This window comes from Oryctolagus cuniculus, chromosome 5 (assembly GCF_051225735.1).
Source record: "Oryctolagus cuniculus isolate XC-2025 breed Fujian yellow rabbit chromosome 5, ASM5122573v1, whole genome shotgun sequence".
Classification (NCBI taxonomy): domain Eukaryota; kingdom Metazoa; phylum Chordata; class Mammalia; order Lagomorpha; family Leporidae; genus Oryctolagus; species Oryctolagus cuniculus.
The window spans coordinates 127,003,860-127,031,749 of NC_142871.1; the positions used below are offsets into that span (position 1 = coordinate 127,003,860).

General features: G+C 49.9%; 1 protein-coding gene across 12 annotated transcripts in view; it reads right to left on the minus strand.

Annotated features, from left to right (window-relative positions):
* The window catches only part of BICRAL (BICRA like chromatin remodeling complex associated protein), a 110,965-nt gene continuing 83,075 nt past the window's right edge, over nucleotides 1-27,890 (minus strand). For 9 of the 12 annotated variants that reach the window (XM_089333945.1, XM_070074088.2, XM_070074087.2 and 6 more), the window contains 5 exons: nucleotides 12,093-12,154; nucleotides 11,351-11,496; nucleotides 10,695-10,789; nucleotides 6,397-6,499; nucleotides 1-3,823 (listed from right to left, as the gene is read on the minus strand). In XM_089333945.1, the coding sequence (XP_089190071.1) occupies nucleotides 3,036-3,823; nucleotides 6,397-6,499; nucleotides 10,695-10,789; nucleotides 11,351-11,496; nucleotides 12,093-12,154 (1,194 nt within the window). In that variant the 3' untranslated portion in view covers nucleotides 1-3,035. Of the gene's footprint in view, nucleotides 3,824-6,396; nucleotides 6,500-10,694; nucleotides 10,790-11,350; nucleotides 11,497-12,092; nucleotides 12,155-14,223; nucleotides 17,081-17,500; nucleotides 19,449-21,804; nucleotides 26,279-27,890 lie in introns of those variants that run through there. The other 3 variants (XM_089333951.1, XM_089333952.1, XM_089333950.1) reach the window with 3 other exon arrangements.

Here is a 27,890-nt window from a genome sequence, read left to right on the forward strand (position 1 = left end):
TTTTCCCAAATCTTTGGCTGTATTGCAATGGTTGTTTCATTTTGTAATCTCCAACTAAACATTTCCTAACCATGGATTAACAATATAGTTACTGACTGGTTTCTTTTAACAGTATTTATCCAACATAACAAAATAAACTGCAATTTGTTATACTTTTTTTTACAAAACATTTTATAAATATTTTTACAAAATGTATACAAAGCAATTTCAAGTGAGACATACTATACAAATGAAGGTATTTAAGCAAATAAAGCCCACACCACACTGACAGCGAGTGACGCGTCCTCTTATTTAAGTCAAGTCAGTCTGTAAGGCCTCCCTAATCTAACAGAGTCTACTAAATTCTTCAGAGCTAAAATATTTCTTTTTCGTAATTGCCAGTTTAAAATTTGCTTTATCTTTAGGCAGTACTTAAGGACACAGAAAATCAAATGCTTAATAACAAATTCACACTTTTCCACAACAACAACAGAAAAAAAAGAGAGAGAAAGAAATAAAATGATTTTTGTTATTGAGTACAAGTAGTTTTCAACTTAACTTTGACTAATGAACCTGAACAACTGGATGCTGGCCATCCAAGGCTGAGCTCTCTCACCCTCCACCAGAGGGCGCTCCACATGCGAGCCATGACCCATGTGCGCATAACCTAATCACAGGAGTAAAGTACATTTTGTAATTTTCATTTGTCATTATCTAAAGTCTTTCCTCCATAAAAAGTAAACTGACACACAAGGACACAAAAATTTACAAGTTTCATTTTGGTAAGTTAGGCTCTCCATTTGCTAGACAAGTGTTTGTGGTTAGAAACTCTGTTAAGATGGCGTATAGAAAAGCGAGGAGGGTTGGGGTGGCAGGGCAGGGCAGGGCCGGGAACAAAGATGAGTGACAACTGTACATCAATCTTATCTTGTCTCTTAAGAATTCCACTGATTCGCAATAATTCATGTATTTCACAAGCAGCCTATTGAGAAGGCTTCTGGGCATCAAATTCCACAATGAGAAACATTTGATCAGGAGGGACCATCTTTAGGTCTTGCTAGGAATTAGGGGAGCATGAACCCTAAGAGAAGAGCCTATGAAATCACGGGGTTCAGGCGGGGTGTTACCCCAGGGCTGCCCAAACAGAAAATTCCAACTGGCAATACCAACTTATCTTTCTAATATGTTACAATACAGGGTAAAGGGGAAACCTGCAACTTGGACATTGGCACAAACAAGGAAAAAATGGTAACCTCAAAATGGCCCAGATTTTCCGATATCTATTAGCCGGGCACAGGGGTGGGAGGAAGGGACGTTGCTATGATGCAGTCCGGCTGTCTCACCGAGCCTCTCTGCGTGGTGGGACAGAGGGGCAGGGAGGGGCAGCTCTGTGCTGCTGTTTGTTTTCTATCATCAGAAGCCTTCCTTTCCATCGTAGGCCAATCTGGAAAAGAAACGCCCATCGTGATGACAATGGGGGGTGCCCCCAATCTGGGGACAGCCAGAGCAGATCCTGGCAACATGCTAAGGTGGAGACTGGTGGGTGCAGCTCTAAAGCCGGGGGAGAAGCAGAATAGATGAGAGGGCCAGTGAGTGTGTACCCACTGTCCCAAGTGGCCTCTGGGTCCGCGCAGCTCAGACACATGCGTCCACGCTCGAGGGGGGAGGGAGCACATGAGATACTGTTAGGTAGCCTTCCCAGTGACAGGAGGTAAGTGATGGTGACAACAGCATGGAGAATGGAAGTAGCAACGGAAATGGGATGGAAGGAACCTGGGAAAGCTCCCTTAAAAGAAGTACAAACAATAGAGCTCTCCGGGATGTTCACGGATGGGAACAGGGCCCTTGAACATGAACCCTGCCAGGGCGCATCCTTTGGCTCTCAGGGGAATCCTGTGTCTCAGATCTTGCCTCTCAGTGGTGGGCTGGCTGGTAACCTTTGGTTTGTCTGTGTTTTGGTAATGATTGCTGCCGGGGGCGGCTGCTGCTCGCAGACAAGAAGAAGCATAAACAGGGCCAAAGTCCGCTTAAAGTTTAAACTGAAAAATTACAACATAGTGTTCAAACGCACGCGCTGCTGTTTGTTGTGGGAGAGGGTGCGGAGAGAGGTCAGATGAAACAGAACCCAGCGACAAACAGAAACAGACATCGGATGTTGGCTACGTCCAATTAGAGAATGCAAAACTCGTGTTTTTTTCTCGGTAGCTCACATATATGTATGCTTGTACATATATACATATTAGAATCCTCATGGCTCTCTCCTGGCCTCCCCGAACACTGCGCCTTGTGCCTTTCCTTAGCCTGGTGGAAGGATCTCACAGCATGCTGTGGCAACAAAGGAGGGAGCACTCCCTAGCCCGAGGTCAGCGCGGAGATGCTGGAAAGCATGGGGAGCACTGCAATGACCCACGGGGGGGCCCGGATTCCCTGCTCCTGGCTCCTCCCGGGAGGGGCCACAGGGGCCGCCAGCAGCCAGCAACTTACTGCTCAGAGCCAGCTGTGGGGGTGAGGGGTTGGGGAGAAGAGTCACGTGGTCTTTCCCCCAACAAAAAACAAACAAAAAAACCGTCAAGATGACCAAACCGAACAAAACTGAAAAACCCCAAAGGCTAAATTTGGAGATGCAGTGGGATATTCTTTTAAAAAGTAGCTTCTATCAGTGCTGTTTGATTTTCTTTAATAAGTCTGTATTTTTCAAATGACTTATGATTGTCAAAATTTTACCCAGGGCCAGGCATACTGTGGTTTCATTGAATTACAGTGTTTAAAAAAATAAACTAAAATAAAATAAATTTAAAAAATGACCATAAGCACTTGGAGAACACTTGAAATGTGTCGGGCCTATCAGACTGCTTGCTAACAAGGATTCGTTTTGCTCCAGGGGTCTCCCTGTGACCACGACGAGTATTGCTCTTAAACAAGGAACAGGACTGAGATTAGAAAGAACCACCTGTGATGAACGGTCAAGCGCGCTGGAGACAGGAGGCCGGTTCCGTTTGCTTTTGCCAGGGAGGAAGGGAACGTGTCGGGGCGGGCGGCAGGGGGCGCTGCTGCTATTAACACTCTAGGATACTATTTACAGCTGCTTCTAAAATGGAGTCAGTTTCGACGACGCCTTCGCTGTGGTCCGGGATGAACTTTTCCAGGCAGTTTTCCTGCGAAGCCATTGGCGAGAAGTTGGGGAAATCTAACTCAACAGAGCCGCTGACCGCGGGCTCGCTCTGGGGCGGCCGCCCGGCCTTTTTAAGTTCCAAGATGTTCTTAAACTTTGTTTCCAAGCTCTTGGTGAGCTGGAGGTCCGGCTGGGGCTCTCCGGACCCCTTCATGATGTCCGTGTGTAAAACGTCGCTCTTTGGGGAACTCCTCAAGGTTCTGTCCTGGAAGGAATTGTTACACGCCAGCTCCGAGGGGGACTCCCCCAGGATGCTGGCGAGCGGGCCCTCGGCGCCGGGCTCCGGCCTGCAGGAGGGCTTCCGGGGCCCCTCGGGGCCGGGGGAGCACTCGCGGGCCTTCAGGGGCTCTCTCCGGCTGCCCTTCTCGTCCGAGGTGCTCCGGTACTGCACCAAGCCCGCTTTGTCCAACTTCAGTGCTCTGCCGAGGCCTTCTGCTTTTTTAGAAATGCTTCCCTCCGCAGAGACCACGATGTGATTAGGCACTAGAGGAAACTGGTCATGGTTCGCAGGCTCTGCCACGCCGGCTTTGGCTCGGTCCCTGCCCGGGGCCTTGGCCGTCAGATGGAGCGAGCTGGGGGTCCTGCTGCCGTGCTGGTCGCTCCTGCAGAACTGGGGCTCTGCAGCGGCCTTGTCGGGTTGGAAGGAGCAACAGAAGTCAGCCTGGAAACCCTCTGGCGATGGGAACAGAGAGGACGTTAAGGAGCGAAGGGGAGGACCGCCCGATCGCGCCTCAGCGGGCAGTGCCCAGGGCCACCCTGCCCCACCCCCAGCCGACCGGCACCCCGAGCACCCTGCAGAGTGACCGAGGTTACAGAGCCGCAGCTTTGAGGAGGAAGCTGCTGGATGACAAGTGGGAACACCCGGTGGGCAGGGCGGGGCAGGTCAGGGCGCTGCGCTCCGTCCCGATCCACTCCGTGTTATTTTCTGTCCGTTTTTGTTAATGGCTGCTTTCAGAAGGTCTGAAAACGCAAATCGGGGGCTGGTGGCAGCCTGGCTCCTCCTCCAGCACAGGGCCCTGGGAAGGGGCACGCGTGGGGAGGGCGGAAGGCACCTGCACCCCTGCAGCCGTGTGCCAGGCACCCAGCACCGCTGCGCCCAGACCAAACGCTATTTGCGGAAGCACAGCGGGGAGCCCGAGCCCTGGGTGGCCAGAGAAGCGCCTGTGCAGCTTCGGGGCACAGGGTGGGCACGGGGTGGGCACAGGGGCTGCGGGCACTGACGGAGGCAGGCAGGCTGCTGTCACGCAGGGCGGAGAGAGTATTCAGAGTAAGGAAGCGAAATACGGCTTTCAAAAAACCACACCGCGTATGTATGCAGTGGACGGGAATTTGCTGACCAAATTCAAAATAGGAGATCTAGGGAATACAGGCTTGTAATCTAAAAAATGACTCCATTCAACCAACTGGCTCTATAGGTACACGGGGCACAGAGGCGGGGGGAAGGGGGAAGGAAGAGGGAGGGCTGGTCTAAGCCAAGTCACCAAAAAAGGCAATAGGAGAGAGAGTTCAGGTCCCGAGAAAAAGGGACTGAAACCGACCCTATGTTATTCTCTTCTTTTCTGGGAATATTGGAGGATCCTGCTGCCTCTCCCTGCAGACCGAGTGTGAGGCCCGCGGGTTTGAGGGGACGTCAGAAAGTTCATAGAAGGCATTGTGGCACAGCAGGTTCAGCCACTGCTGGAGACACTGGCATTCCATAGCCGAGTGCCAGGTCAGCTCCTGGCTGCTCCACTTCTGATCCAGCTCCCTGCTAATGCACCCTGGGAGACAGCAGGTGATGGCCCAGGTGCTTGGGCCCCTGCACCCACATGGGAGACCTGGGTAGAGTTCCTGGCTCCTGGCTTCAGCCTGGCCTGGCTCTGACCGCTGTGGCCATTTGGGGAATAAACAGTGGATGGAAGATCTCTATGTCACTCTTTCAAATCAATAAATGTATTTTTTTTAAAAAGCCCATGGAAAGATGAAATTGAAAAGCTATTTTGAGGCAACATGTGTGAAACCATGAAGTTTTTTTCATAATATGTATTTCCCATAAACTTTTTGAAGTCCCCTCATATTCTATTTGTCAATTTCTTGAGCCACATCAAATACAAGATAGAACTTTTATACTTTAGTGCCAGAAAAGACATTAGAGAAATGAGAGTGAAGCCACAAAAATTAATAGTCCAATAGTAAGGGGATGAAATAAATTAACAAGCTACTATAATAAAATATAGGAAATATTATTTCCAAGACTACAGCAACATGATGAAAAACTTCAGATACATGGCATGCAAGAAAATTAGACTACAAAATCCTATCTAGAGCTGGAGAAAATGTGGAGAGGAAGGCATTCCTTTTATAAGATGGTGAAAGGGTGGGTAAGATTCCTATTCTCTGAATTACCACAACATCATTTGATTTAAGAAATTGTAGAGGCTAGGAAAAATTACAACTCATTGTTGCAGCCGGTGCTGTGGCATGGCGGACAAAACTGCCGCCTCCAGTACAAGCATCCCATGTGGACACTGCTTCGAGTCCCGGCTACTCCACTTCTAATCCAGCTCTCTGCTGTGGCCTGGGGAAGCAGTGGAAGATGGCCCAAGTGCTTGGGCCCCAGCACCCTTGTTAGAGACCTGGAGGAAGCTGCTGGTTCCTGGCTTCCGATGGGCCCAGCACTGGCTGCTGTGACCATTCGGGGAGTGAACCAGTGGATGGAAAAAGACCTCCTTCTCTCTCTCTGCCTCTGCCTCTCTATAACTGACTTTCAAATAAATAAATTAATTTTAAAAAAAAGGAATTCCTTGTTAAAAGGCAGAAGAATGTGGGCAAATGCGGACACTTGTGGCTGGCAGGCAGCTGCCGGGGGAGGACGGCCCGTTTGCTGGCTGGGGTCCGGCCCGGTTTCACTGCTGTTCCCCCAGCTGTAACCTGCACACAGCCAGGCACTCGCTAGCATGCTGACCGTGCTCATTTCTGGGCAGCCTTCTGTTCTCAGAAATGACAGGAGGAGGGAGAACTGTAAGCTTACAATAGGGAAAAAAATCATCTAGCTGAACTAAAATTCCAGTCTGGATTTCCTAGAAGAGATGTCCTCCGAGTACGCGCGCACCACTCTTCTCTCTGGGCCGCCCCCTCCCCAGCCCCACGGCCCCAGAACTCCTGTTCTACCCGCAAGTCTCAGCCAACAGTCAGCCATGACAGAGCCCACGGCCCTGTGGCCCCACAGTGCAGCCCCCGGCCCCACGCTCACTGACGCGCCTTACCAGGGTCCACGAGGGCCAGCCGCTTGTCCCGCGACAGGGACGCTCTTTCCTCCTGGTTGAACATTCGGTCGATCATCACCATCTCGGCAGAGGGGTTGATCCGCTGCAAGCGAGAGCGGCAGTCATTTCAGGGCCTTTGCCTAGGAGCAAACATCTCTCCGCGTCTTTGGATGAATGAGGCGATCAGAAATGCCACTCTGCTGTTTAGGTTCTGGGTGCCCACCTAGTACCATCTCATCTGCTTACATCTGATGCATTATTTAAAAATGTGTTTTTTGGGAGAGGTAATTTTTACGCTGGTACACAATTCTCAAGGTAACTACAGGGCATGAAAACGCAAGCTTCCCTTCCATGCGTGCCTTGGACACCGCCAGCACCCAGCGCCTCCCCTGGAGGACACGCACGCGTTCACAGACCGCTTGGCTTGCACACGATGGTGGCAGCTCCACGGACTGCTCAATACACCTCCTTTCCTCCTTAGAAATCCTCCCAGTAGGGTGACCTCCCTTTTCTATTCTGCTAAGCTTTACGGTGTGTTTTTATAAAGGCTCTCCCTGTTATTGAAGCTTTGCCGTCCAGAATCAAATCAGGAGCAGCTATAAGATGATCTGGCCCTTTCCTCCCCAATGACACATCTGGTGTTTTCTGATGTCTCAGAGTTTTGTTTCAGAAATGGTTGAACATATGAGAACTGTTAGACACTTCGGTGGCACAATCTTAAATATATATATTACATTAGGGGCTGGCACTGTGACATAGTGGGTTAACTAGACGTCTGCAGCGCCGGCATCCCATGTGGGTGCCGGTTTGATTCCCGGCTGCTCCCCTTCTGCTCCAGCTCTTTACTAATGCACCTGGGAAAGCAATGGAGGATGGGCCCCTGCACCCACGGGGGAGACTCGGAAGCAGCTTCTGGCTCCTAGCTTTGGTCTGGTCCAGTTTGGGCTGTTGTGGCCATTTGGGGAATGAACCAGCAGATGGAAGATCTCTTGCTCTCTGTAACTCTGCCTTTTAGATAAATAAATAAATCTTTAAAAATTTACATTAAAATGTATTTTTAAATTTATTTGAAAGGCAGAGAAAGGGGGAAAGCAGGGCAGACACAAAGAGAGAGAGAGAGAGAGAGAGAGAGAGAGAATAAAAGAAAGAGAGAGAAAGAGAGATTGAGAGATATTCTTCCATCCTCTGGTTCACTCCCCAATACTCCCCAAATGCCCACAAGAAGTCAGAGCTGGGCCAGGCCAAACGCTGGAGCTCAGAATTCAGTCAAAGTCTCCATCATAGCCGGCAGGGATCCAACTACCTGAGCCATCGCCTGCTGCCTCCCAGGGTGCACATTAGCAGGAATCTGGAACAAGAATCGGAGCTGGGACTGGAACCCAAGTACTCTGATAGGCACTGAGGGCATCCCAAGTGGCATCCAGACAAACCCCCAACCCAGATACAGGTATTTAAGTACACACACACTCTGACACTATATTGTATAAGTGTGTCACGTCATTCAACCAATCTTCCAAGGTACACTTTCCAAGTTGATCTCAACTTCAAAATGACTTGTAAGAGACCAATTTATAGGTTAATGTTTATGCAATTTAGAACTACTTCCAAAATAGAATAGGTTGGTCTTTCCATTATTTCCTGAAATATCTTACTCCTTTCTCTAATTAATTGATGTTTCAAAATTAATTTTAGTTTCTACTTTGGGTGATGAATAGCTTCTGGAATTAGACAGTGGTGATGGTTGTGAATGAGATAATCTATTGTTGAGTCTAATAAAAACCATCCAGTTGCACACTTTAAAACTAAATCTGGGCCGGCACCGTGGCTCACTAGGCTAATCCTTCGCCTTGAGGCGCCGGCACACGGGGTTCTAGTCCCGGTCGGGGCGCCGGATTCTGTCCCGGTTGCCCCTCTTCCAGTCAAGCTCTCTGCTGTGGCCCGGGAGTGCAGTGGAGGATGGCCCAAGTGCTTGGGCCCTGCACCCCATGGGAGACCAGGATAAGTACCTGGCTCCTGCCACCGGATCAGTGCGGTGCGCCAGCTGCAGTGCGCCGGCCGCAGTGGCCATTGGAGGGTGAACCAACGGCAAAAGGAAGACCTTTCTCTCTGTCTCTGTCTCTCTCACTGTCCACTCTGCCTGTCAAAAACAAAACAAAACAAAACAAAAAAACAAACAAACAAACAAAAACAAAAAAAAACAAACCACTAAATCTGGAAAAAAAAAAAAAAAGGAAAAAAAAAAAAAACCTAAATCTGAAGGTGGAGATTTGGCACAGTGGTTAAGGATGCAACTTGAAACATGCACATGTTCAAGTCCCGGCTCCTCTTCTGACTTGAGCTTCCTGCTAACGTGTTCCCTATGAGGCAGCAGGTGATGGCTCAACTAGCCGGGTCCCTGCTACCCACACAGGAGACCTGGACTGAGATCTGGGATGAAGACTTCAGTCCAGCCCAGCCCCACTGCTGTAGGCATTTGAATAATGAACTACCAGATGAAAGGCTCTCTCTCTCTCTGTGGACTCTGTCTCTCTCCCTCACTGCTTTCCAAATAAAATGAAAATAAATAAATATTTTAAAAAATTAAACTTGAATTTGAGATGTGCACTTGAGACGCCATTTCAGGGGCCCAGTGTTGTGGCACAGTGGATTAAGCCGTCAACCTTGTGATGCAAGCAGCCCATAAGAGTGCTGAGTTGGGGTCAGGCTGCTTTTTTTTTTTTTTTTTTTTTTTTAAGATTTATTTTATTTATTTGAAAGGCACAATTACAGAGAGAGAGAGGGAGAGACAGAGAGATAGAGGAAGCTCTTCCATCTACCGGTTCACTTCCCAAATGGCCACAATGACCAGGACTGGGCCAGACCAAAGCCAGGAACCTGGAACTCCATCTGGGTCTCCCACAAGGGTGTCAGGGGCCCAAGCACTTGGGCCATCTTCCTCTGCTTTCCTAGGTGCATTAGAGAGCTGGATGCTGGCGTAGCAGGTGGTGGCTTTACCCGCTAGGCCACAGTGCTGGCCCCTGCTTCCCTTCTGACCCAGCTCCCTGCCAATGTCTCTGGGAGGGCAGTAGAAGATGGCCCAGATGCATGGGCCCCTGCACCCATGTGGGAGGCCCAGGTGGAGTTCCAGGCTCCTGGCTTGGCCTGGCTCTACCCTGGTTGTGGTGGCCATTTGGGGAGTGAACCAGCAGATAGAAGAGCTCTCTTTCTCTCTGTCTCACCTTCTCTCTCTATAATTCTGCCTTTCAAATAAATAAATAAATCTTAAAAAAGCAAAAAAACAAAAACAGAAGACACCACGCCACTTCAGAGTGCCAGAGTGCTTGGGTTCAAGTCCTGGCTCTGCTCCTGACTCCAGCTTCCTGGTAATGCTCACCCTGGGAGGCAGCAGGTGGTGGCCCGAGTACTTGGGCCCCTGCCACCGACATGGGAGACCTGGATTGCGTTCCTGGCTTCTGCTTCAGCCTGGCCAGTGCTGTTTTGAGTAAGCCAGTGGATGGGCGATCTCTCTCTGTCTTTCAGAGAAAATAAATACATTTAAAATTAAATGTGAATTTTATGGTATGTTCATGATCCCCTAAAACAGATTTTAACATTGCCATCAGCTGGTCTTGCCTATGTTGTGCTGAACGATTCTCACTGCAGGCGCCTCCAGTCCACCTGCCGCACCTCTGGGTGGGTAAAAGGCAGGGGCGGCATCAGTGTGGGGCCCACAGGGTCCTGGGCTGCGTCCCAACTCTGCCAACAACCCTGCAAACTTAGTAGGCACTTATTTAACCAAAGTCCTGGTTTCTTCATTTGTTAAATGAGAAAATAATAGTCCCGATGAAATGTGATTTACCAAGGAAGGCACAGCAGATGCTGGCTGCTGTTATATGCAGCTAGTCTAAATATTTCTATAATCTGAACACCTGTGCCTTTAAAAAAAAGATTTATTTATTCATGTGAAAGTCAGAGTTACAGAGAGAGAGATCTTTCATTTGCTGGTTCACTCCTGAGTTGGATGCAACAGCCAGCACTGGGCCAGGCCGAAGCCAGGGGCCAGGAGCCTCCTCTGGGTCTCCACACGGGCAGCAGGGCCCAAACACTCGGGTCATCTTCCGCTGCTTTCCCCAGGGCACCAGGAGGGAACAGGAGCCCATATAGGATGCTGGTGCCATAGGTGGCAGCTCCACCGGCTACACCACAATGCCGGCCTCCATCTGTGCCCTGTAAATTATGTCTGATAACCTCATCCCCTGAACTCTTCCCCTGTGACAGTCGCTGTGACCTGGGGAGCTCTTGGCAGCACAATTCTTTACCATGGCATCTTCGAGGAGCAGGAATCTGTACTTGTTAAGCATTGCTTGGGTCCTTTTTAGGAGCTGCGTGGCAACTGTTTCGAATTCATTGTCCACTTTAAAGAGAGACAGGAAGAAAAGCAGTAAGAAAGTGTAAATCACGTCCAGGCTTCTACTTCTTCACAGCGAGAAGCACTACTTCTCCACTAGTCAAGCCTGTGGATCTGTGGCCATTTTCTCTTCTTAGACTCCCTTTTTCCTTGCTTATACATCATGCTTCTTCACTGTTTTCCCCCCACCGTCCACATAGCCCATCAGCTGTAAAATAGAACCATGTAACAGGCCAGCAGCAACCATCAGCAGACAGAGCTGAGGCCGTCTCCACCTCCTCCCACGTGCAGCAGCCGGGACAGGGACGTGAACTGCCTGGGACAGGCAGCACAGTTCAATGTCAAGGTGCACTGCATCCTGTGCCCCCAATCTGTCCACAAAACACTCTGATATCTAGGTGTCCCCTTCCCAGAATATAGAGAAGGATAAGCCACAATCCTAAACACAGACGGGGACACTGGGAACACTGGGGACAGGCTGGGTCTGTGATGCAGCCCCTCTACTGGCTCTTGCAGAAGGAGGGCGCCTGGCGCCAGAGGGTCCCCTGAAGTCAGAGCCGTGTTTACCTTTCGTCAGGTCTTCCTCCGTGGGCATGGAGCCCTGGCACACGTGGTAGGAGAGCAGTCTCTGCACCGCATCGCTTAACGATCGGAACTGACTTTTGTCGGGAGTCACAGCGTGGGCTTGGTCCCTCTGTAACTGCTGGAGAATGCTTTGAAAGAGAAATGGCCAACGTCACTGTCCAGCCATGGCAGGTGTCAAATCTAATCATGACGGTCATCTACACGCAAAGAAGCTAGGAAATACAAGGGGTCTGCAAAAAAGTTTGTGGGAAGTGGAATCAAAAGATCAGTTTGTTTTGGTGTACAAACTCTTGAAGTCATGCACACTCATTCAGGAATGTCCTAATTCACAGCACAGGAGATCTGTTCCCCTATTTGGAGTACCGTCGTGAGCTGAGTGTGTGCTCTATCCATCTCCACGAGGCGCTCACATGGACTTGGCTGGCTGACCACTGGCCATGTAAATTTCATGCAAACATTTCTGTTCTAAACATGGGAGTTTATCAGAGACCCCTGGACTGTAGAAAATCAAGGAGCTGTTCTTCACAAGAACACAGACAGGAGGCTCAAACCACAGCGGACGTACGTGGGGTTCTAAGGAAAAAGCTCTAGGAAAAATGCTCACGGCGCACTTCACAGCAGGCTAATACATGCATGATTGAGACCCAACTTCTGCCGTGTTATTTCCTGCAGTCTGGGGACCTAGAGCGACAGTCGAAGCCCATGTGTCACTGTGGGAACTCACCAGGCTCCTTTCGTTAGCTGCTTGGCAGCGGGCCTTTTCTGTCCTCCCGAATGTCCGTCCACCTGGAGACAAAGCACACCTCTGAGCACCCCTCTCGCGGACAAAGCAGAACACGACCTCACACAAGCGCATCTGTGGTCGCACGGCATTTCAGATGTTCCAAACCACCTCGCCCAGAATATTCCTTTTTTAAAGTTTATGTTTTATCTTGATTTATTTGGAATGCAGAGTAGCAGAGACTCAAGAGGGACACAGACAGATCTTCCATCCACTGTTCACTCCCCAAACGCCTGCAAGCCGGAGCTGGGCCAGGCGGCAGCCAGGAACCTAGACCTCCCTCCAGGTCTCCCATGTGGATGGCACGGACCCAAGTATGTGGGCCATCTTCTGCTGCCTCCCAGGGTGCTAGCAGGAAGTTGGATTGAAGTGGAGGCAGGACTGACTTGATCCAGGCACTCTCTTACAGGGCGTGGGTGTCCCAGGAGGCAGCTTAACTCACTGCACCACGATGCCCCTCCACCCCACAGGCACATTCTAAGACTGCAAAATGTGCCTGCTAAAAAAGAATACAAGCAAGGATGCAGATTCCACATAGCCAAACTGCTCGTCAAGACTACAGAAAGCTGTCCTGCCCGTTCCTTGGACGGCCCCAGTTTGTGCTCCAAGGCTGAATCCTTAACTCCTACAAATGCATCACTGTATTTCTGGAGGAATATATCTGTGGGTTCCAGCTCCACAAACATCTGAATGCTAGGTAGATACTACTGAATCCATTTTCTTAATGGTAAATAAGAGCGTGAACATTGATCAGCACCTGTTACAAACAGTCCAAGTGTGGTCTAATAGGGCATATCTTTGACTGGCAGAGTGGAGAGTGAGAGAGACAGACAGACAGAAAGGTCTTCCTTTTGCCGTTGGTTCACCCCCCAATGGCCGCTGCGGCCAGCATATTGCGCTGATCGGAAGCCAGGAGCCAGGTGCTTCTGGTCTCCCATGCTGGTGCAGGGCCCAAGGACCTGGGCCATCCTCCACTGCACTCCCGGGCCATAGCAGAGAGCTGGCCTGGAAGAGGGGCAACCGGGACAGAATCCGGCGCCCGACCAGGACTAGAACCCGGTGTGCCGGCACCGCAAGGCGGAGGATTAGCCTACTGAGCCACGGCGCCGGCCAATAGGGCATATCTTACACGGTGTTGAGGTGACACACGTGCCTTAGGGCAGAGCCCGAGAACTAAACAGATCCTTTATGATGTCTGCCAGGAAAGTCTAGACTGTGCAAGGCCTCATTAAACTATTAATTGGCAGGTGTGAAGGAGAAGAGATAAAGGCATTAGTAAACTGAAAAAAAAAATTTCCTTCCTTTCTATTTTATTTTTTTAAAAGATTTATTTACTTATTTGAAAGGCAGAGCAACAAGGAGAAGTGGGCAGCGAGATCTTCCATCCACTGGTTTGTCCCCTACATGCCTGAAACAGATGGGGCTGGGGCTGGGGCTGGGGCTGGGCTAGGTGGAAGCCAGGAGCCCAGAACTCCATCCAGGTCTCCCATGTGGATGGCAGGGAACCAGGCACCTGAGTCATCACCTGCTACCTCCCAGGAGCACTTGCAGGAAGCCGGACTGGGAGCAGGGTAAGTGGCGGCTAACCTCCTGGCCAGGACGGCCTCTCCTTCCTCTTTGCATTAGTGGTTTGATATGCTTTGAGGTTCCGAAGCTAAACTGGGTCAAAAGACCTTAGGGACTATCTACTCCTTATGTTCCTGGCTGCTACCACAGGAAAACAAACCTCTCAGCACAACCAGGAAGAACAAATCCCTCCTTGAAATGACAACATGCAATACCATTCCACAGGGAACTGTGTGTTTGGAGGGCCTGGCCAGTGCTGGCTGCGGGCGCCGTATTCACCCGACCATGAGGAAGTGACAGCTTAATGGAGCATTGTAAATATGTCAGAAATACCCTGGGCACGCGTCCTAGGAGCATAAACCAAACAAGGCGAGGCCCACTGGCTGAGTCTTCAGTGACCGCACTTCCGCGGGCACAGAGGGCCCAGGCTCACGGTGCTCCCGAGGCCCCACGGCGAGCACAAAGCCGATGACTGCGGACAGGAGGTGAGGACGGCAAGGCTTCCTACCTGCACAGCCGGCGGGCCAGGAGCTGATCCGACTACTTTTTCCTGCCGTGGTTGTGCAGTCCAGAATCCTGTCCTATTAGAATTGATACATACGACACGCTCAACAGAGGCAGTGACCCAGGCCCGGGGAATGGCCCCTCTGTCTGCAGCCCCCTGCACACTCTGAAAGGGGCTTCTTTCTCAGGAAGGCTGTGAGGAAGGTGAGCAGGGGAGCACATTTCTCCACAAGCCCTGGAGGCCGAGGTGAGGGTAATTAAAACCTCTTTGGGTAATAAATAGAACCAAGGAGCTGACTAATTAAATGCTAATAAAAAGAAGCTGCAAGGGCCATAGTTTCAATTATCCCTAGTCTGAGAATGAGACCTCAAGCCAGTCGTCTATCAATACTGATGGACCCCAAAACGCAACTTCAGGGCACTGCCTGAGTGTTCGAGCTTTGTCTCTCTTTCGGGCCGACTCAACAGCCTTAGGAGAACCGGAACACGGACCCTGCCCTTTCACTGGGGGTGGGCTGGGGGCGAGGTGGGGGGCGTATATAAAGCCACAGCAGAGGATCACAGGTCACATGGGCCATGCAATTCTGGATTTCACTGTTTCTGAAAAGCATATTTTTGTCACAAAATTTAACCAGAAGCACTTTTTCCTTTCGTGGTAGCATCTCGCAACGGATGGTTTCATCCCGCCACTGCAAGATGGCGTATTATTCAGGTGGAAAGGGTACGGACAAGGCCAAGGAGCAGGGTGGAGGTGAGATTAGGTCAGAAAGATCCCATGTGGGGCGAGGGAGGCGAGAGGAGGCTCCTCTGGTGCTGGGAGGGCAGGGCCCCACGGAGGAGAGTTACTACAAAGGCTGCCGACCTGGTGGTGCATCTGCGCCCGCACCAGGCCGTCTGCGGACATGGGGGGACTCTGATTCAAACCTTTTTTTCTGAGCCTGCGAAACATATCACTAAGACAGAAAAATTAATGTCATTACCGAAAGCGTTAACACTTAAAACGCCAACCACGCCTCTTAATGCCTACCTGGCATCCCCTGCAGGCTAGACTACAAAACGCCTGCTTCTCTTATCGCAAGTGATCTCTGCTAGGGGGCAGCGGTGACACCTGACTCCTCCCTTGCTCTGGGAAGGCTGCGTCTATGCTGCTCAGATGCAAGGCGGGGACTCTCAGCTTCTAGCCCAAACTGTTGCTACCCCCACCTCTTAGACCTCACACCTCGGGGAGCAGGATCCTAACTACCAGCTCCCGACCGACCGACCGTGCCCGCTCAGGGCCCGCAGCCAGCACAGTAGGTTTCCTCTCTGCCAGGCGGTGTGTCTCTAGTTTGTGTTATGTCAGCATGAGGTGGCCAAAAAACGGCAAATGTAAAGCCAATTAGATTTTAGCTAGGGTGAATATAATTAGAAAAATTAATCTGATGGTTAAGCTCTTGTGCGTTGCTTTTCTATAAAGGGGAAGACGGGCCAGCGCTGTGGCGTAGTGGGTAAAGCCGCCGACGGCAGTGCCATCATCCCACACTGGTGCCGGTTCAAGACCTGGCTGCTCCATTTCTGATCCAGCTCTCTGCTATGGCCTGGGAAAGCAGCAGCAGATGACCCAAGTGCTTGGGCCCTGCACCCACATGGGAGACCCGGAAGAAGCTCCTGACTCCTGGCTTCAGATCCGCCCAGCTCCAGCCATTACAACCATTTGGGGAGTGAACCAGCGGATGAAAGATCTCTCTCTCTTTCTCTCTCTCTCTATGCCTCTCTGTAACTCTGCCTTTCAAATAAATAAATAAATCTTAAAAAAAAAAAAAAAGAAGAAGACAACGACAAACCAGATGGCATCTAAGCACCAACAAATTCCTTTTAGGTTTAAGGAAAAAAGTCTGCTGTCTCCACAGTGCTTTTGAAGTACAATGACACAGAGCTTTTAAATGACCCTCAATTTTTAATCCTCTCAGCTCTTACCACTTTGTAGTACAGCGAATTTTCAGTTTTTTTTTTCAACTTATAATGGGTTTATCCATATTTAATATAGTATTTCTCACCATGGGGATGTTGATCAGCTAATTAATATGCTTTAAAATTTTTATTTCTACATTAAATCTCTCTCCATTTCAATACTAGAGATATTGAACACATTTTTCAAACTTTTATTCCCCAGAGATAAGAGTTTAATATTTGGTTGACTATTTGATACCTAAGTACTATCTGAGTATTCACCGGGAGATGAAACATGAATCTAATAGAAAAGACTCCTCAGCAATCCCCTGATTATAACTCAACAGTGCTGACTTCCTAGCGTTGCAGGCCAGAGTCTCCTTCTTCCTATTTCATGTGCTTTGTGAATTCGGCAACTCTGCAACATTACCGAGTCAAATATCAGCCTTCTTACCACATTGGGCCTTTTTCTAACCAGCAACTAGAAATTCCAGGGTCCGTTTTTCAGAGAAGAATTATCAATTCACTCCCATTTTGTGGGAAACAACTAAGAAACCACCCTGTTAACTTTTTAGGAACTTTTGGACGCCGAGGCTCCGGCTTAGCCCCAGTAGCACAAGGTTTTCAGGGCAAAGCCTGACCGGGGATCCCCTTTAAAGTTGCCCTGCCCACTTCCCCACACAAATGCAAATGCCTGCAAAGCTGAGAACACTCAAGACAGCTGGTGTCTCCGGCTTCTACGGCTTTAGCTACGGGCCCCAGCAAAGACGGAGAAAGGAGGACCAGGACTAACTGTGCTGAAATCGAGGTCTGGCTGTTAGGATCTTGAAGGCCGAAGATGGCCCAGGTACTCGAGTCTGTCTGCTGCCTCTCTGGGTGCACACTCGCAGGAAGCTGGAACTGGAAGTGGACGGCCCTGGAACCCAGGCACTCCCATGGGGCTGTCTCAGGTGGCATCCTGACTGCTCTGCCAAGTGGCCTCCCCTGGATCCACTATTCTATCAGGATGGGCAGAGCTCGCAGCTGGAAAACCACAGGGCTAGAGCTGGACTCAGCTTGAAGGAACGGACATCTGTAGGCTGCTGTGTCCGGCAAGAGCCGCTCGCTCAGCCTTCGGAAGCTCTTATGGAACATTCAGCAAAGGAGACCACATTCTGGGCCACCAGGTACACATGAACACAATTAAAAGAACAGAAACCATGCACTGTTCTCGGACTGCAAAGGAATTAAAATAGAAATTTATAACAAAGCATAAAAAACCCCAAACATGGAAAGATTAGGCAACACGGTTCTAAATGACACATGAGTCAAAGAAGAAATCTTGAGAGAAATCTAAGTAAAACACAACTTACTGGGGCAGGGATTTGGTGCCGTGGTTAAGACGCTGCCTGAGACGCCTGCCTCCCATGTCACAGTGCTTGGGTTCAAGTCCTGGCTCCCCACTGGATTTCAGATTCCTGCTAATGTGCACCCTGTAGATAGCAGGTGATGGCTCAGGGAGCTGTATTCCTGCCACCTGTGTGGGAGAACTGGATAGGGTTCCAGGCTCCTAGCATTGGCCTCGCTCAGTCCTGGCTGTTGTATGCATTTCGGAGTGAACCAGCAGATCCAGCAGATGGGAGACTTCTCTCTGACCATCTCCCTGTTTTCTGTCTCCCATGGGGTGCAGGGCCCAAGCACTTGGGCCATCCTCCACTGCGCTCCCTGGCCACAGCAGAGGGCTGGCCTGGAAGAGGGGCAACCGGGACAGAATCCAGTGCCCCGACCGGGACTAGAACCTGGGGTGCCGGTGCCGCAAGGCGGAGGATTAGCCTAGTGAGCCGCGGCGCCGGCCTATTTTTAAAAATTTCTTATTTAGCCGGCGCTGCGGCTCACTAGGCTAATCCTCCGCCTAGCGGCGCCGGCACCCCGGGTTCTAGTCCCGGTCGGGGCACCGGATTCTGTCCCGGTTGCCCCTCTTCCAGGCCAGCCCTCTGCTGTGGCCAGGGAGCGCAGTGGAGGATGGCCCAAGTGCTTGGGCCCTGCACCCCATGGGAGACCAGGAGAAGCACCTGGCTCCTGGCTCCTGCCATCGGATCAGCGCGGTGCACTGGCCGCAGCGCGCCGGCAGCGGCGGCCATTGGAGGGTAAACCAACAGCAAAGGAAGACCTTTCTCTCTGTCTCTCTCTCTCACTGTCCACTCTGCCTGTCAAAAAAAAAAAAATTTTTTTTAAATAAAATATAACATCAAAATCTGTGAGATATAAAAAAAAGCAGTGCTGAGGGAGAATTTATAGCAATCAATTCATGTATTAGAAAAGAAAAATGGGGAAGGGCAGTATGGCTCAGGGAGTTAAGCTACGGCTTGGGACACCTGCAGCCCATGTTGGAGTGCCTGGCTTGAATCTTGGCTGCTCCATTTCGGATCCAGCTTCCTGCTAATGCACCTGGGAGGCAGCAGATGATGGCTCAAGTGCTTGGGTCCCTGCCACCCGTATGAGAGACCCAGATGGAGTTCCTGGCTCCTGGTTTCAGCCTAGCCCAGCTCTGGCTATTGTGGCCATTTGGAGATTTGGAGAGTGAATAAATGGATGGAAGATATCTCTCTCTCTCTCTCTCTCTCTCTGCCTTTCAAATAAATAAATCTTTAAAAAAGTAAGAGAACAATAAGAGAAAATTATGAACAATGCTGCCTACAAATTTGATGACCTAGATCAAATGGATTGAGTCCTTGAATAATACAATCTGTCAAAATCTATACAACGAAGAAATAGACTATCTGAATGGTCTTACAGTCATTACAAATTGAATCAATAATAACCTTCCCAAACTGAAAGCATCAGGCCTAGATGGGGTCTCAGGCAAGTTCCACTAAGAAATTAGAAGAAATCAGATCACTTTACAATCTCTTCCAGAAGGTAGAAGCAAAAGGATATTCTTAACTCATTCTGTGAGGCTGGCAATACCCCAATATTCAAACCACACAAGGATATTACCAGAAACTATAGCCTAATATCTCCCATTGACACAGATGCAAAAACCCCCAATGAAATACAGGCAAATCAAACCTGATAGTATATAAAAAGAATTATATACTTTCCCATGACCAGGTGATTTTATGACAAGTATGCAAGGCTGGTACAACACTCAAAAATCAATTAATGTACCCTATCACATCAACAGATCAACAAAGAAAAATCACATTACACAGAAAAGTATTTTACAATATACAACAACCATTCATGAAAAAAGCTTTTAGCAGACTAACTATGGAGGGGAATTTGATGAATTTGATAAACAGTATCCACCGGGGAAAAAAAAAAAACCACAAGCAATTAACATAATAATTAACTGGGAGAAACTTGAAGCTCTCCCATTAAGATTAGGAACAAGACAGGACATCCTCTTTTGCTACTGCATTTCAACATTATATAGTCTTAGCTACTGCAGTAAGAAAAGAGATCAGTCACCATCGCACATCAGTGGGACCCCTGCATCCCATATCAGTGAGCCTGGTTATCTTAGCTCCTCCGTTTCCTATTCCAGCTTCCTGTTAACATACACCCTGAGGAGCAGCAGGTGATGGCTCAAGTACTTGCGTCCTGGCCAATCATATAGGAGACCTGGATTGAGTTCTGGGCTCCTGGCTTTGTCCAAGCCCATCCCTAGCTGTTGCAGAAATTTGAGGAGTGAACCAATGGTTGGAAGATCTCTGCCTTTAAAAAAAATGAAAAATAAATAAAACTTTTTAAAAAGAATTCATGGACAAATGGAATTAAAAGATAAAAACAAAACAAAAAATATAAACTTTAATAAAAAATAAAGAAATCGCAAAGTGTATTATCTTCCAGAGGGAATTTAAGAGCTAAAGGTCAGTGTTATGGCTCAGCAGGTTAACCTGCTGCTTGCAATGCCAGCACCCTATACTGGGCTGCTGGCTTGAGTCCCTGCTGCTCTGCCTCCAATCCAGCTTCCTGCTAATGCACATCCTGAGAGGCGGCAGGCAGTGGCCCAAACACCTGGGCTGTCTTCGCTGCTCTCCCAGGTGCATTAGCAGGGAACCGGATTGGAAGCAGAGCAGCAGGGACTTGAACTGGCACTCAGATGGGATGTGGTAATGCAAGCAGCTGTTTAAGCCACTGTGCAACACTGGCCCCTCTATGGTTTGAAAGAGCTATCCAGCTGATTCTGATGAATTGATCATTTGCAAACCACTGCACTTGTTAGTCATGGTTAGATGCTTGACTTGGAATCATACAGAGATGATCTGGGGTGGTCATTTTGGTCCAGAACAGTGAGAGAGAACAAGGGAGAAGTGAGAGGTTGTGTTATAAAGAAGCCAGAGAGCAGCAGGGAGCCTGGCTGCTGACCTTCCTAAGGGGCTGCCCTCCACCCGTGGACTTAGGCTCATTTGCAAAATACACGACAAAACCTGCTCAGGCTGTGCTCCTGACCGATGCAGCCTGAAGTACTCTGACAAGACACATGGGTGTCTCCCACACCCACAGCACCATGGGAACCACAGAGAAGGGAGCCGAAAGATACCCAGCACAATCCTTATCTGAGGTTTACATCCAGAGAACACACAGGCCTACAGAAACATGACAGGGGCCGGCGCTGTGGCATAGCGGGTAAAGCGCCGCCTGCAGTGCTGGCATCCTATATGGCACCAGTTCGAGACCTGGCTGCTCCACTTCCGATCCAGCTCTCTGCTATGCCCTGGGAAAGCAGCAGAAGATGGCCCAAGTCCTTGGGGCCCTGTACTTGCGTGGGAGACCGGGAAGAAGCTCCTGGCTCCTGGCTTTGGATAGGTGCAGCTCCAGCCAATTGGGGAGTGAACCAGTGGATGGAAGACTGTTCTCTCTCTGCCTCTCCCTGTGTAACTCTGACTTTCAAATAAATAAATAAATAAATAAATAAATCTTTTTTTTTTAAATAAAGATTTATTTATTTATTTGAAAGTCAGAGTTACACACAGAGAGGAGAGGCAGAAAGAGAGAGGTCTTCCATCTGATGGTTCATTCCCCAATTGGCTGTAATGGCCAGAGCTGCACTAATCCGAAGCCAGGAGCCAGGAGCTTCCTCTGGGTCTCCCACATGGGTACAGGGGCCCAAGGACTTGAGCCATCTTCTACTGCTTTCCCAGGCCATAGCAGAAAGCTGGATTGGAAGTGGAGCAGCCAGGACACGAACCGGCACCCATATGGGATAATGGCACTTCAGGCCAGGGCGTTAACCTGCTGTGCCACAGCTCTGACCCCAATAAATAAATCTTAAAAAAAAAAAAAAAAAAGCTGGTCTCAGTCACTCCCTTGGCCCCGCAGATCCTCACAGCTACCAGCACACCAGTCACTGTCAGTTTCTGGAAGCTGTCTGTGGTTACTGTTGTGCTTCCCACGGTCTCCCCCGTCTATTGCAATGTGTCTTCTGCACCCATCATCCCACAGACACCAGTCTTGCCAAGGTCACCAGAAGCCTCCTACTTGCTACATCTCCCAGGGCCTCCCGGCCCTCCCCTCCATCACCTGCCCAGCAGCCCTTGCCTCCACAGTCTGTCGCCTTCTGTCTGCGACGTTCTCTTTCTCCGCATCCAAGACACGGAGTCCTGCAGGCCTTACTCTTCCTCTCCGAGTCCACATACCCACCGTGGACTCCTGTGCCTGGCCCACCACCTACCTGCTGAGACACCGGGGCCTCTCCCAGCTGCCTGGTCTTCTCTATTTACACGGTCTACCTTCTCCGGGATCCACTTCATTCGCCCTCTCTGCGTCAGTTACAACGCAAGTGCTCATCCGTGGATCCCACTTCAGCCCCTACTTCTAAGTCTCCGTATATGTAAGGGGGTCTTGAAAAAGTTCATAAGAAGTGACAATTAAGAGAAAAATATGCGCGGATTTCAAAACATGTTTTGCACCAAAATAAACTTATCTTTTAATTTTCCCACGCACGCTTGTACTGCTGTTTGTCATACAACAGCTTGGTTGGTCTACAAGTAACTCAGCCTTGACAAACGTATCCTTTGCTACACTCAGTCGCTTCTCTTCGCATGGGAATCCCTGTGGGGAGCAACTCGGACTATACTGTTACTGGAATTAAGACTTATTCTATACATCTGCTCTCCCACAATATGGCGCTGGGAGAGGAGAAAACAGCTTCTACATAGCTGCCTCTCACCAACTTGACAAGCTGCAGGAGCTGCTCCTGATTGGAGGAGAGCAGCGTACTCGGCGTGTGGGTAGCAGAGTTGGGATTGGTGGAAGAGGACTATAAAGGAGGAGAGAGACAACATGCACCAGGGAACATCTATCTGAAGGAACACCTGTGCAGCCTCCAAGAGAGCCGGCCGGCGGTGTGCCGCTCCCCCGCGGAAGTGGGGAAAGTGGCTAGGGGGAACCGCCCTTCCACGGAGGTGGAAGGGTCGGTAGCCAACCCGGGAAGAACCAGCAGCAAACCCGGGGAGGGCCGAGCAGACCAAAGAACAGCGCAGGGTCCTGTGTCGTTCCTCCACGAAGAGGGGGAGCGACATAATGGTGCCGTGACTCGGATATGAAGCCTAGGCAGGGTTTAGTGTCGTTCCTCCACGAAGAGGGGGAGCGACAAATCCCTCCCCACGTCTCTATCTCTGTGAACCTGGCTTATTCCTTATTCCTCCTCTGTGGCCAGTCAACCACAGGTTCTACCTAACCCGGTCGTCTCAAGGCTTGCACGTGTCACCATCTCCGCTCCCAGCACGCCAGCGTGGGCCTGCACTGCTTCCTGCCGAGGCCACCGCACTGGCTCCCGGCATGCCGTCCTGCTCACCCTGGCATCTGAACACCTTCCTCGCCCACCGGAACACTCTTTCCTTCCTCGACAACACCACCGTCTCCTCTCCGGGGGCTTTGCGCCTGCTTTTTCCACTCCCTGGAATGTTCTTCACCCAGAGCCCCTCTGCCAGGATAATTGCCTCTCCCTCAACAGATCTCAACTGGGAAGACACGGCTCAGTGAGAACTTCCCAGCCCATCCCATCCGGGTTACAAGCTGCTTCTTCCAGTCTGGTACTCTCAAAACACCCTGGTTCCTCTCAGGTTCCTGGCTTTGAAAATAAAATAAAATACCACGTGGTGGGGCAAGCCCTGGGGTGCAGTGAGTTAAGCCATAGCTTGAGACATTCACACCCTACATCAGAGTGCCAGGTTTGAGTCCCAGTCACTCTGCTTCTGATCCAGCTTCCTGCTAATGTGCATCCCGGGAGGCCGCAGATGATGGCCCAAGAACTTGAGTTCCTGACACCCATGTAGGAGACCAGGTTGGAGTTCCAGGATCACTCCTCGCTTTAGCCTAGTCCAACGCTGGCTGTTGCAGGCAATTGGGGAGTGAACCAGTGGATCTTTCTCTTTCTGTTTCACAAATAAAAATGAATAAATATGGGAAAAAAACCTCCTTGGTGACTGCAGGCTTCCACCCAAGGATAGACAGTCATGTCCCTGGGACTGCCATGTGGTCGGTACCCATGCTACTGAATGAGTGGATCAATGAAGAAAACCTTCAGCACAGTGAAGTGATCAAAGGGTCTTCAAAAAGTTCATGAAAAATGCATATTACAAAAAAGTATGCATGTCTTTCAAATTTGCACCAAAATAAGCTTATCTTCTTCATTCTTTTAAAATTCATTTATTTATTTGAAAGGCCGAGAGAGAGACCTCCCATCTATTGGTTCATTTCCCAAATATCCCCAAGACCCAAGCTGGGTCAGGATGAAGCCAGCACCTGGATCTTAATCCAGGTTTCCCACCTGGGTAGCAGGGACCCAGCTGCTGGAGCCATCACTCGCTGCCCGCCAGGGTGCACACGGGTGGGAAGCTAGAACCGAGGAGCAGAGCCGGGACTTGAAGTCAGGCACTCTGATATGGGGTGTGGGCACCCCGACTTGTATTCAAACCATAAGGCCAAATCCCCACCCCTAGACTTATCTCTTCCATTTTCCCATGAGCTTACTGAAGTCCTCTTGTGTACCGAGTGGACAGGCAGAGAAGGATCGGGGAGGGGCTGCACAGGTTTTGTTCTGGGGTTGCTGGGCGGGCCCTGAAGGAGGGGAAGCATTTGGACAGGATGGGAGAGGACATCACTGACCACCACTAGAGAAGGCCCGGACTCATGACGCATCCAGCCCACGCAGGGCCAGACGGGGACCCCCCAGCGTCAGGGTGGGCTTCTCCCTGGGGGAGCCTGACTGCCCCGGCAGGACTTTGTACTTTCTCCTGTAAGCGTGGGAAGTAGCAGATGATTTGGTTTAGGTTGCCGAGCAAATGTTTTAGGAGGATTAATGTGGTGGAAACCTGCCTTTAAGAGAGGCTGCCGGCAGATTAATCACTGAGGCGATGGCTCCAGTCGTGTAATTAGGAGGCGCTCCGTGGGAATGGGCTGCGGAAATCATCCACCCCAGTGAGTCTCCATCCTGGCTGCACTTTAGCGTCACCTGGGGAGCTTTTGAAAAACGCTGATGTCTACAGCGCTCTCTCCAGAGCGTTTAAATCGGAATTTATGGGGGTGAGGTCTAGGCATCAATATTTTTTAAAAGCTCCCCGGGTGGTTCTAATTGCACAGCTAGAGTTCCTCATTCTAAAGACGAGAAAGAGGGCTCAGAGAGCTTAGATGAAACCACGCACCTACAGCTCTGCCTGCTGATCCTGCTTGTATCTCCATTATAACTCAGTCCGTCTTAAAAGTCTGTTTTAGGGCACGGATGCAGAAAAGGAGAGATGTGGGAAGCAACAGAACAGAGAGAGCTGGCACGTAAAGTTGCCTTTACAAGCAATTTGTCCACACTCTGAACCTCCACTTCCTCTTCTGAGAAATGGGATAATAATGCTATTATAGCCCAAAGGCAGGGATTAGAAATGTTGTCAGGGCCAGTATTGTGACATGGCAGGTTAAGATGCTCTTGCACACTGACATCCCATATTGGAGCTGGTTCAAGTCCTGGCTGCTCCACTTCCGATCCAGCTCTCAGCTAATGTGCCTGGGAAAGCCGCAGAGGATGGGCCCCTGCCTCCCACATGGGAGATACAGATGGAATTCTGGGTTCCTGGCTTTTGCAGCCATCTGTGGAGTGACACAGTGGATGGAACATCTCTCTCTCTTTCTCTCTCTCTCTCTCCCCTTGCTGTTGCTCTGCCTTTCAAATAAATAAATAAACAAATCTTAAAGTATACATGTGTACAACCCACGGCACCATCCCTGTTGTTAATAATACAATTTTTTATTATTAGAAATATGAGATATTTAAAAACTATTTATTTGAAAGGCAGAGTTACAGAGAGAGAGAGGACAGAAAGAGAGATCTTTCATCTGCTGGCTCACTTCCCAAATGGTTGCAACGGCCAGGGCTAGGCCAGGCTGAGGCCAGGAGCCTGGAGCTTCATCCAGGTCTCCCATGTGGGTGGCAGGGGCCCAAGCACTTAGGCTACCTTCTGCTGCCTTCCCGGGCACATTAGCAGAGAGCTGGCTAGGAAGTGGAGCAGCAGGGACTCAAATTGGCACTCATATGGGGTTATAAGCAGGGGCTTAACCCACTGCACCACAACGCTGGCCCCAACATGTGACATTTTCAAATTAGATTTTAGAGGATTTGGTAACATTAAAGGTATAGAAGGAGAAGGAGAAAATAGGGAATGCAGGTTTTGAAACCTGGATGGCTGAAAATACAACGGTTCTACAGTGAGGCAGACAGGCTGAGCTGGAGGGGATGAGACCTGGGGGTCTCAGGGTGGGGCTGAAGCTGGAAGCGGGGACTCAGTTTCGATCACTCATGTGTGTACCCTAAGCACGGGAGGTGCTCCAGACGTACAGGCTCCGCCGCAACCAAGGGATTCTAAATCTACTAAATCTTCTGAGAGCTAAGGACATCTGGACCTAAAATAATTTGTTCACTCTTGTTTGACAGGCTAAAATCACTGGCTTTTGGATTTTAATCCATTTATAGGATTGGCACTGTGGTATTGTAGGTTAAGCCTCGCCTGCAGCACTGGCATCCCATATGGGCACTGGTTTGTGTCCCAGCTGCTCCTCTAGGGATCCAGCTCTTTGCTATGGCCTGGGAAATGCAGCGCAAGATGGCCCAAGTGCTTGGGCCCCTGCACCTACATGGGAGACCCGGAAGAAGCTCCTGGCTTTGGTCTGGCCCTGCTCTGGTCATTGCGGCCCTTTGGGGAGTGAACCAGCAGATGGAAGATTTCTCTGTCTCTCCCTCTCTCTGTAACTCTGCCTTTTGAATAAATAATGTATCTTTAAAAAATCCATTTATTAGAAAGCGTAAGTCCTCTAAGTTCTTCTACACTAGGAGATCTGTGCTCAGGGGGTTCTTTGGAGAACGGCTGATCTTAGGTCTGAGGCAGGGCCATCTGCAGGCAAGCCTACACCACCCTGAGGCACAAAGTGAGGTGCGCTCCGGGAAGGTGGAGACGCCGGCTCGGACAGGTCTCTGCTGACCCAACATGGAACAGTGGGAGCATCGAAAATATTACAGATGAGCTGATAGCTCTGGATTAGCTTCAAAATAACTGTGCAGGGCAAGAGTTGATGAAAAAGGAGCCCTGAGCCGGGAGGTACTGAAGCTGCCGTTGTGGGCGCTCATTGGTTACCTTTGTTCATGCTTAAAATCCCCCATCATAATAAAGGTTTTTTTTTTTTTTTTTTTTTTTTTTTTTACAGGCAGAGTGGATAGTGAGAGAGAGAGAGAGAGAGAGAGAGAGAGAGACAGAGAGAAAGGTCTTCCTTTTGCCATTGGTTCACCCTCCAATGGCCGCCACGGCTGGCGCAATGCGGCCGGCGCACTGCGCTGATCCGATGGCAGCAGCCAGGTGCTTCTCCTGGTCTCCCATGGGGTGCAGGGCCCAAGCACTTGGGCCATCCTCCACTGCACTCCCGGGCCACAGCAGAGAGCTGGCCTGGAAGAGGGGCAACCGGGACAGAATCCGGCGCCCCGACGGGGACTAGAACCCGGTGTGCCAGCACCACAAGGCGGAGGATTAGCCTAGTGAGCCGCGGTGCCGGCCCTCTTTCACTCTTTAAAATAAATAATAAATCTTTAAAAAATAAAAAATAAATGCAAAAATCCTTAAAAAGATGAGTTCATAGGCTAAAAAATGTTGGGTGAAAAAAAGGAAAAAACTTTTTTTTATGAAAAAAATCCCTGCCAATAAATGTGCACAGGATAATCCGATTAGAAAGTCGCCATTCTGCAACTGCCAGTTTCAGATGTTCAAGTGAGGGCCAGCAAAGGCTCTCAAACCACCGCCAGGCTGAGACGCAGGCCAGGCCCGAGTTCTCAGACCCCTGGAGACCATTTCTTCTCCACTAAGGAAATGAAGAATGTGTGAGCACCCTGGGGACAAACTTGGCGAGGCCAGCTGACCCGGTGCTCACGCTCACACTCACGCTCAATAACGGGACCATGTGATAGTACGTGCTTTGCTCGAAGCGTTTAGCCTGATATTAATGATGAGGAAACAAACAATTCCGGGTCAAGGGTCACTCTACAAGACCATCCCTCAGGATTGCTGTGGACTAGAGACATGACAGGTAAACAAAAGCTGTGCCCTCTGACTGGAGTTGACCGTGAAGAACTGCTGTAAAGGACACAAGTGGGCCAACGGGAAGGAATGTGACACAATTCTGTCGTGTTCCTGTTCTCGGGGATGATGGGGACACTGTGGTTGTGCAGAAGAACAAAGAAGGTTCTTGTTCTTAGGAGACACCCACGGAAGTTCTAGGGGTGAA